We start from the raw sequence: 9,972 nt of genomic DNA on the forward strand, positions 1-9,972 counted from the left end.
CTGAGTGAGCTGCTTGTTTTGTCCTGTGAGCACAGTGCTTTGTGACTTGACCAGGTTTCCATTTTGCTTTGGCTGTTAGAAATTCCAGACAGAGCCAGCTAGGGGTCTGCTTTAACTAACGTGTGGCCTGTGTTTGTTTTTGTATTAACATTATTCTTGGTATCACGTAATGTTGCTGTTCTCATTTTCCTCTCCCCACATCTTATCCATCTACAGTTTTGTATTTTTCTCCTGGTGTGTATTTTTGTAAACTGGGGATTGAGTGATAGCATCAACCAAGCTGTAGCTAAGGAGACTCGAGGGGTAGCTCCATTCATATGAACTAAGGGACACCTAAGTTGGTGGGCATGGTCTTTGGAAATAGAAGCCATCCAGAGCTCTGTGTGACCAATATGGTGGGCAGTCGAACCTGTAACAGCATGCAAGGTAGAAAGCTTCATGTGGTCATGATAGAATGTGGAGAGAGAGGAGCCCAGGCGGGAGAGGGGTTAGGAGTGAGGGCCTAAGAATGAGAAGAGAGGGGAGAGAAACAGGAGTGAGGAAGAGGGAAGGGGCACGTTCTGTCTGCTGAGTTTGAGTCAATGGTGAAAACCTGAAAGTCTCCCAGAAAGGGAAGATTAAGAAAAGGTAGTTGGATTCTGCAAGAGGTCACTAGAGACCCTGAAGAGGGCACTCCTGGCAGTGGACTTGCAGAGGCAGGGGTCACCTGGTGGTGAGGATGCAGGTGTCCTGGATGTGCGCCTAGGTTCCTATGGTCTTGGTTTATCAAACATTTGAGAAAGCAGAGATGTGGGAGGCTGCGGGGGGAGCCTGGCATCAGGCCAGGAGGCAGAGAGAGGGACGCTAGTGAGGACAAGCAAAGCAAGCGTCAGTCTTAATCTGATGAGTGTGGCTTATGTCCCCTGCAGGGCTCAACATTGGCCCCGTGGTGGCCGGGGTGATTGGGGCTCGCAAGCCTCAGTACGACATCTGGGGTAACACAGTTAATGTGGCCAGCCGCATGGACAGCACTGGCGTGCCCGACCGCATCCAGGTGAGTGTGAGAGCGTCCACTGCCCAGGTCACCCACGAGGGGGCCTCTGTCTGATGTTAAAAGGCCTTCAGGGCAGGCCGCGCACAGTTGCTAGTCAGAATTTCTGACCCAAATCCAAGGGCACTGACATCTTGAAACTTGGAGAACAGGATGTGTTTCAAGCCCTCAGCACCTTGGACAGATCTTCAGGGTTGCGCAGAGCCCTCTGCTGGGCACAGAAGGAATCGGGTAGGCAGAAGCAGGGTATTGGCTGCTGATGGCAAGCTGAGTATTGATGGGGAACCCAGCACCTTCCCAGCCAGGTACATGGAGGCACACCAAGACACCTGCAGGGAGCAGAGTCTTGCCTGTGGGGCTCGCTCTTAGGACCCGGTTCAGGAGAACCAGAGAAGGCTACTGGGTCCTAGGATGGCGCCTCCACCAGCTACAGTAGCCAGGGGGCTTGGCCAGAGGCCCAGAGTCTTCTTTTTCCTTTCCATCCTTCGCAAGCTGTAAGTTGTGATCCCCAGGCCTGCCAGCCTTCAGCTGCTTTCCTTTTTTCCTCCTGGGATTTCCATGATTTGCTCCAGAATGACAAAATGGCCCCGAGCTGTGCTCTGCTCCTCTATGGCCCTCTCGCAATTCCCTGCAAGGCTGCAGGAAGTCAGCTTCCCTGGCCTCAGTTTTCTCTAGTGCTAATGGTGCCATTTTAAAGACATTTTGTCCACATTGACACTACTTAAATGTCCCCTGGTGTGCTGCTCTGTAGGGCATCTGATCAAGGAGATTGACCGCCAGCACAGCCTGGCCAGAGCCAGCAGACCTGGATGCTGAGGGGCCCGGCATGTGGCCTTCTCACCTCCACTCCTGTGCCAAGGAGAGAAGGGATGGCTGGTGGGGGCTGGGGCCCTGAGGAGCGCTGTCTACAGAGCTTCTGACCTACCTGGTGACAGGTGTGAGGGACTCTGCCAGCAGCCACCACAGTAACCAGCACTGCACCTTCACTGGGCCTCACCATGCAGACACCACAGTTCATGATAGCAGGCTCCCTCCCAGAGCCCCCAGAAATGCCCTGTCCCAGCCCCTTGCAGCCCGGCTCGGCAACCGTGTGGAGGCCTGCAGGAGGCCTGGCCATGCTCAGTAATGGCACCTGCAACATCCTGTGAGGCATCTGGCCATCCTGCCCCTCCCTGCTCCTGTCACTCCGGCTTCCCTCCTCACCGAGCCCAGCACAGTGTAAAGCCCTGGTGAGTTCTCTCTGTCCCCAAAGCTAATGCAGAGACATGCACAAAATCTGGAACCTAGTCCTGTCTCTGCCGTTTATTAGCTGTGTAACCTCAGGCAAGTGACAGATTTTCTGATGTTGGGGATGATAATAGTATTACTTCGTATAAGGACAAAATGAGATAAGTAGTTGTTCTCAAACCTCTGTGGCGAAAACCAGTTTTTAAAAACCCATCTGATCTGTTGTGGAGTGAAGGATGCTGGTCACACACCTGGCTGTGGGTTGCAATGATGTCACATTGCTCTGAAGTTGCCGAAGCACTATTCTGCCTCTGGACGCTCTGGACTGTGCCCAAGCTGTTAAGGGCCACAGGCCACACTTTTTGAGTAGCACTGAAGTAGCACATGTGAGGTGATTGTCACAGCGTCTGGCAGAGCAAGTGCTGAGAACCACAGTGGTCACTGTTCTCATTTCTAAGGGTCACTTCCATGGACAAGTCCCTGCCAGTCCCCAAAATCCCCCCTCTGGGGGTGCTGCTCAGTCCCTTTTGTGAAGGGGCATCAGCAGAATGTGGGCAGTCGGGGGGGCTGTGCCCCACTGCAGTTCGTGACTAAGGTCATCAACAGCCTGTCTTCTCTCCTGCTTGCCTCCCCAGGTCACCACGGACATGTACCAGGTGCTGGCTGCCAACACATACCAGCTGGAGTGCCGTGGTGTGGTCAAGGTCAAGGGGAAAGGCGAGATGATGACCTACTTCCTCAATGGAGGACCCCCGCTAAGTTAGCAGCTGCCAGCAGTGGTGCCAGCAGCCTGGCCTCCGGAGGAATGGAACCGGCTTCTTTGTGTGCCGCGTGGGCAGGTGGGAAGCCTGCACTCCAGCCACGTGGTCGTGCTGGAGAGATTTCCCACTCTGACTCGGAAGCAGCCTCTACCTTTGATGGTGGGCACGGCCTCTGGGCCAGGCCCTGGGTGCCAGCGTCCTGCGAGCACCAAGCTGACCAAAGATGTTTCCCTCTGCAGGAGACTCGGCTGGACCTGAGCTAAACCATGAGTTTTCTGATAGGTGCTGCCGCTGAACGGTGGAGGGGCGCTCCTGGAGCCTCTACCAGCCCAGTGCACGGTGGCAGGCCAGTGGAGAGGCCTTGGCCTCCATGGGTGGGCGGGCGGGCTCGACGCTGCCCTGGGGGTGCCCAGAGCCCCCCGGGGGTCTGATTTTCCACATGAGCCTTTAAACTTCAGACAGAGGCTGCAGCCCCTGCTTCCTGGCGGTGCTCTGAGGCAGGAGAGCTGGGTTTTAGAAGCTGTGGCCTTGGCCGCCATCCTCTGGCTGTACGTCCACACACAGACTGTGCCCTGGGAGGGAAACAGGTCTTATTACGAGGGGGAGGTGAGAGGATGCCAAGCAAGCAGTAGTGGCTCTGAGAAAAAGGAAATATTTATTAAATAAAACAAAACAAGTTTTCTGTGCCCTTCTTTAGACTATGCTAGTTGTATGCGTGTAAGAGACACAGCAAATGAGGGTGCCACTGGGGGGAGGGGGGGGCCCAAGTTATCTTTTTTTGTATTTTTTATTTTGTATTATTGAAAGCCTTGGAGATCTAACAGATATACCAAATTCTATATTTTGTAAATTCTCTATATTAGAAAACAGCTGTGCACAGGGGGCGTTTGTGCTCATTTGTACTGTACGTATGTCTGCGTGCGTCCTGGTGCACATGTACGTGTGTTCATGCCACGCGGCTGCCCAGCAGGACCTACCCCACCTCAGACTCGGCAGTTTGGTTTTCCCAGGAGCAGCGTGTGTCCTTGTGGGGTACCCTACATTCAGATCAAGGAGGAAGACGCAGGGACACGTGACCCTCTCTCTTTTTCACACACTCGCAAAGACACAACCCACTTCTGCTGAGTTAAACGCAGATGGGAATGATAAGACAGACACTTCCTTCCCATCCAGGTGGTGCAGCCTCAATCTGTGCAGGCAGCACGGCCACCATCAGCTCTTTTGTTCCCGGGGATGTCAGATGTTTGCTGCCTGCACAGAGGCAGTGCCTAGGGACTCCTGAGAGCTTAGGGATGTCCCAGGGCTGGGAGGAAGCCTAGCCTGCCTGGTCTGCTTAGCTGGCCAGGGGCAGGTGGCTCTCCCTGGATGCAGTCTCCTGTGGATCTCCTGGGGATGCAATGTGTAGGCCTCAGGTTTGGGGAAAGGGTGTGGCCCTGCCCTCTACCTGCAAACCAGACAGAGGAATGGGTTGAGCTGTTTTAGAGTCTGTGGGGGAAAAGCAGCAAAAATTTAATTTTGTCTAATTTTTATTTTGGGGGTGGGGAGGGAGCAAGTCAATACACAGAGGGGAGAAAAACTTATTTTTTATAACTTCTGAGGGAGGCACTTGGAAAATGATGTACTAGCACAGAGCTGTATTCAAGCAGCAACCTTAGGGTCTGTTCCCAGATCTTTTCATTGCTTCTCAGGTTAGAATTCTCCCCAGACACACGCTTGGAAGGAGCCTGGACTGGCAGCTATTTGCTGGCTACTGAAACCTTCCTTTATGTCCACCCACACCACCCTCCCCTCCGCGCCACCTCCACCCCAATTTGAACACAGCTCTGAGAAGCAGAGCGTATGGACCCCAAACTGCCAAGCCTGAGTGTGTCCTGTGCCCTTGCCGCTCCACCTTTGAGTTCTGCATTGCCCTTCCAGCCCCTGGCGCAGGGCTGCTCTCTGCCCCGGAGTCGTTCTCGAGTCCCCTGTCCTCCATACGGCCTGCCAGTGGTGCTGGGTTTTCATTTCGCTTCTGACTTGAGTAAAGTGTGCGTGCTGAGTTCATCCTGTGTTCCCGCTGTTGGTCTGGGCCTTGTGGGGCCCTCCCCATCCCAGCAGTGACTGGTGGCAGCGTGCAGTGCTAGCTCTTCGTTCCCTCTAAGGGGTGTGCACTCTTTTTATTCCTGCTCTTGCAAAAATGGATACGATTATGATTTCCCATGGAAATTGAAAAGTCTATTTAAATAATTTAACTATTAAACACTTTCACTGGTAATGTGTCCTGGTCTGGTTTGTGGCTTGGGCCAGGGAAGCATGTTTTAAAACAGGTGAGCCAACTTGGTTTGCATGCCAAGGGAAAGAAAGGTCAAAGGACAGGAAGAAAACACTGACCACGGAAAGGAACCAAGGAGGTGGGAGGCCTGGGCCGCAGACCACAGGCAAACTGATCTGCCTGCACAGCTCACAGTGGCTCTCTGGGCCACACCGGGATGGGCACCAGATAAATGTCAACTCACTGAATCCTCCTAGCCTTCTCATTTCACTGATGAAGAAACAGAGGCGTAGAAAGGTTGCACTATTTGCTTAAGGCCCTATGGCTGCTAAGAGAGGAGTTTGAGAACAGGCCTGTCATCGAAGCCCATGTGGGGCCTTTTCAGCAGTTCTGCCTGCTGCTTCTATCAAATTCAGGGTTATATTGGTTCAGAACAAAATCCAGAAGGGTGTGGGCAAATTAGTTTAATGTGGGTGTAAATGAAAAAGCCAGTGACAAAGACTCCGCTGGCCTCACTAGTGACTGGACACAGAGGTAGCAGTCCTAGGCAGAGCAGCTTCCTACTCTAAAGAACATGGACACTGGGCTGGGGCTATAGCTCAGTGGCAGAGGGTTTGCCTAGCACACATGAGGCCACTGGGTTTGCTCCATAGCACCACATATATAAAACAAAGGCATGTTGTCCATCTACAACTACAAAAAAAAAAAAAAAAAAAAAACTAGTTAAAAAGAAAATGGACATTATTAGGGCTTCAGATGTTCATGGGGAAAGATGTATTTTGTAGAAGCAGGAGTTTAACTGAGAAATTTTCAGACTGGGGCATGTCAATTTGGAAAGAAGACCAAATGATAAGGAAGTTCAAACTTCAGGGAGCAAGAGACCTAAGTGGGAACTTCAGCTCTAAAGAACTCCCACCTTCCCAGTGGCTGGGAAGCTGAGGTAGGAGGATCCTGAGTTCAAAGCCAGCCTCAGCAACTCAGCAAAGCCCTATGCAACTCAGTGAGATCCTGTCTCTAAATAAAATACAAAAAAGGGCTGGAATGTGGCTCAGTGGTTAATCCCTGGTGCCAAAAACAAACAAACAAAACTCCTACCTGCTGTGACTGTAGCCACTGGCCTGCAACAGCCCCTGAAACTGCTCATGTCCAAGAGTGCACACCAGGACACCAAAAGGTGACCTTCATAAACTCTTCCTGTTCTTGTTTCCGTTGAGCTAATCCCAGAGGATGTATGTTTCTTCCTTAAAGTTTTTCACTTTTTTTTTTCAAAAGCATCTCCACACCTAGAAAACTCATGAACTTACTAAAAAAAAAATGCCACTGATATTGGCATTGGTTTTGAATGCCTTTATGCCTACTGATTGCAAATACCAGACATCAGCCATCCTGGCCCTTAGACTATAGTGTGAAGTTAGCAACCAATGAGTGAGAAGGCAGAATGAATCTGGGAGCACTGAGGAGGGTGAAGGTGAATATCAGGGAGCCCTGTCACCTCAAGACTTTCAGTTACAAAGACCCTTATAAACTTTTCCAAAAGTAGTACAGACTTGTCGTATGCCTAAAGCTTTGGTGTTCACATGGTAAACAGGTGTTTTTCATGATGCTACCAGGGCCACGCATTGTTAGGCAGCAGCATTCGAGCTTCCCAGATCCTGGAGACCCTGAGCGGGTCACCACAGGGCATGGGTCACTCGCGGATGTGGGGATGGATAGCTCAGAAGCAGTGCTGAGAAGATTCTCACTGCCCCTGCACAAGAGAATGACAAAGGCAGGGGAAAACACAACTCTGAAAACTCAGTGCTTCGGAATTTGTCTAAACCAAAACACCGAAGAGAGCAATCATGTACACAGCTCACCTTTGAAACAAAGGGAACTGGCCAGGCTGGCCCATGCTGGGCACGGCTGCTCTGCACAATGCCAACCCCTGAGGACGAGTATCAGCAGGCAGGTGTGGTTTATGAACCCGGGATTATTTACTCACCATTCTCTGCCTGGATGAACCTCAAAGTGTATAACACATTTTCTCACTTTGGCCTCTTGGGCGCCTGGAAGCCGTTCAAGGGAGGGTTGGTGCATCCCCTAAGGCTGCTCAGGCACTCAGTGACAAGCAGTTTTGGCACCCACCCCAGGGCACTTCTTCCAGTGTGCCCATCTGGCTGGGAACTGCTGGGCTTGGCAAGAGCAGGGCGCTCACCTCTCCTCAAGGTCAACAGTAGGTGAAGTGAGATCCAATTAATAAAGGAGGATTTTTTTATCCTTATAGATTTTCCAAAAGCCCTCTGGGGTTTTTTCTCCTGTCTTAGGAAGGAAAATATAATATTTACTGTCCTCTTCCTGTCTTTCCTGCCCATCTGCAGGGTCTCTGCTTCATAACACAAGAACAAAGCCAAATGAAGGCATCAGCATGGCTGGCCTCCAGGGTTCTTCCTCTCTGGCATTCTCTGATTCTAAATATTTGTGTAACTCTTCATCCGATCTTCAAGTGCCAGACCACATGTACGGCACAAATGTAAACACAGTCTAATTAAGACTGAGATTTTAGAGGCAAAGGCACAGACACAAGTAAGGGAAAAGCATCATTCCAAGAGGGTCTGTAGGACAACTGCCTTCAAGCCAGTTGAACATCGCCCTTGCTTTGTCCTCCAGACACCAATCCAGCAGCTGCAGCAGTGCATGACAGCAGCACGGCCAGCAGCCTCTGCCATCAGGGTCTCCAATCCATGGGCTGGGGAGAGAAGGTAGAAAGCAATCTAGATTCACAGTGCAAGCAGAGGTCCAGAGAGACGAGGGAAAGGGACAAAGATAATGTAGGCGTGAGGATCAAGGGTGCAGCCTCCTTTCCCTGCATTCCCAGCCCCTCACCTCAGTCGCCATGTTCTAGCAAGCAGTCTCCCCACCGTCCCCATCCCCACTCCACGTAGCCAGAGCCTGCTCATCCCCAGGGCCACTTTCATATCGGTGGTCCATTAGGCCCATGAATTTATACCTGACTGGAACAGGTTTGTCAGCATCTCTGTTTCCACTCTCTAGTTCTCCAGTTTTGCAGAACTCACTCCCCTACTTTGTCAGTTAGCTAGAGTAGCACTCCCACCCACCCACCACCCAGGCTCACGCAGGATGTTCTTTGGAGGAGTGCATCTTCCTTCAGATGAATCTTTTCATAGCATGTTGCACTGGGCCTTTTAAAGGTGGCTTTCGGCTCTCCCTCCCCAGCACCTGTACAGCACTTGCAGGTTGAGGGCTGCTGGCTGCCCACTCCTGCCCCTTGTCTTCCCATTAATGCACATGATCATGGGGCCCTTGGTGAAGGCACTAGGCAGCTGTCAACCAAGGGTGCCTGGTAGGTTGGATTAGTAGGTTCAAAACAAAGTGGAGAAGCTGAATAAATAGCTCATTTTGGAGAGTGCTCGCCTAGCATGCCCAAGGGCTACGGTTCGAGTCCCCTGTCCCTCAGGGGAGGGAAAAAAAAAAAAAAGTGGACCTTCACTTAAGTGGTGGCTTCTGAAGAGCTTTGTAGATGATTCATCACATTTTGGGGTATCCACAATTTAAAAACTCATAATACCTTTAAAGAAACAGCAGCAGCAACAAGGCTACCTGAATCCCAGGTTTGACAGCTGTCACTTTCCTCACACTTGCTGTGCCAGGCAGTTCTCAGAGCTTCACACGGATGGACTCACTGGATCCTCACAACCACCCCACTTTACCCAGAAGGAAACTGAGGCAGAAAGGCTAAGTGATTTGCTGAGGTCCAATGCTAGCAGAAGGGAGGGCAAGAGAGTCTGGATCCAATTTATACTGCAAAAAGTTGTCTCCTATTCTTTCGTTAATGTTTTCCGCTAGAGGGGCGACCAAGCAGAGGTCTCATGAAATTGCTTCAAGCCAAAGAACCAATGTAGTGTTGTATTCCACCAGAAAAAGGTTTGTAACACAGGAATCACCAATGATGCTTGGATCAAGAGTTCCTTTCACTGTAAATGCTATAATGTATACGTCCTTGCCCTAACATCTAAGGACCACTGGGATTTTCCATACCTCGTGTGGCCATCTGCCCTGTCATGATTATAGATGTAGAAATTTTAGTAAACTATTTTATTCGCCTAGGTCATCTACACTGCAGGTGTTGGCACTGACCTGATCTCTTTTATTAAAAAAGTAATGTAAGCTGGGCACAGCGGTGCACACCTGTAATCTCAGTGACTTGGGAGGCTGAAAGGAAAGGATTTCAAGTTTGAGATCAGACTCAGTAATTTAGCAAGACCTCCCTGTCTCAAAATAAAAAATAAAAAGGCTGGGATCCAGCTCAATGGTGAAGTGCACCTGGGTTCAATCCCCAATACTAAAAAAGAAAAAAAAGTAATGCATATTACCTGTGTATGTTTCAACAGAGTTCCACCTTACGTAGCTTAAAGTTCCATGGTGGCCAAGTGCCAAGATGAAATCTGGTGCTACCACATGGGTCAGACTATGACTGAGGTGAGGTTTAGGGCTCAGGTGGCTCATTTGTAAAAGAGAGAGGTTTTACAAATGCCTTCTGTGAACTGACATGCCCCACACCCATGGTGCCTGTTGCGCAGAATGCACTGCCATCTCCTGTGTCTGCTTCACCTGTTCTCATTGCTGCTGCACCGGCAAGGGCCCAGCTGCTGCCAGGTACACACACACTTGCTAAGAATTTTCTTTCTGAAATGCACTGTGGTATA

At 50.7% G+C, this 9,972-nt stretch overlaps 1 protein-coding gene across 2 annotated transcripts in view; it reads left to right on the plus strand.

Moving 5' to 3' along the window:
* The window catches only part of Adcy5 (adenylate cyclase 5), a 150,545-nt gene extending 145,276 nt beyond the window's left edge, over positions 1 to 5,269 (plus strand). For both annotated transcript variants that reach the window (XM_047563470.1, XM_047563471.1), the window contains exons 20-21: positions 909 to 1,033; positions 2,893 to 5,269. In XM_047563470.1, coding sequence (XP_047419426.1) covers positions 909 to 1,033; positions 2,893 to 3,021 — 254 coding nt within the window. In that variant the 3' untranslated portion in view covers positions 3,022 to 5,269. The remainder of the gene's footprint in view (positions 1 to 908; positions 1,034 to 2,892) is intronic.
* Positions 5,270 to 9,972: the final 4,703 nt, after the last annotated feature.

Source organism: Sciurus carolinensis, chromosome 9, assembly GCF_902686445.1.
Source record: "Sciurus carolinensis chromosome 9, mSciCar1.2, whole genome shotgun sequence".
Lineage (NCBI taxonomy): Eukaryota > Metazoa > Chordata > Mammalia > Rodentia > Sciuridae > Sciurus > Sciurus carolinensis.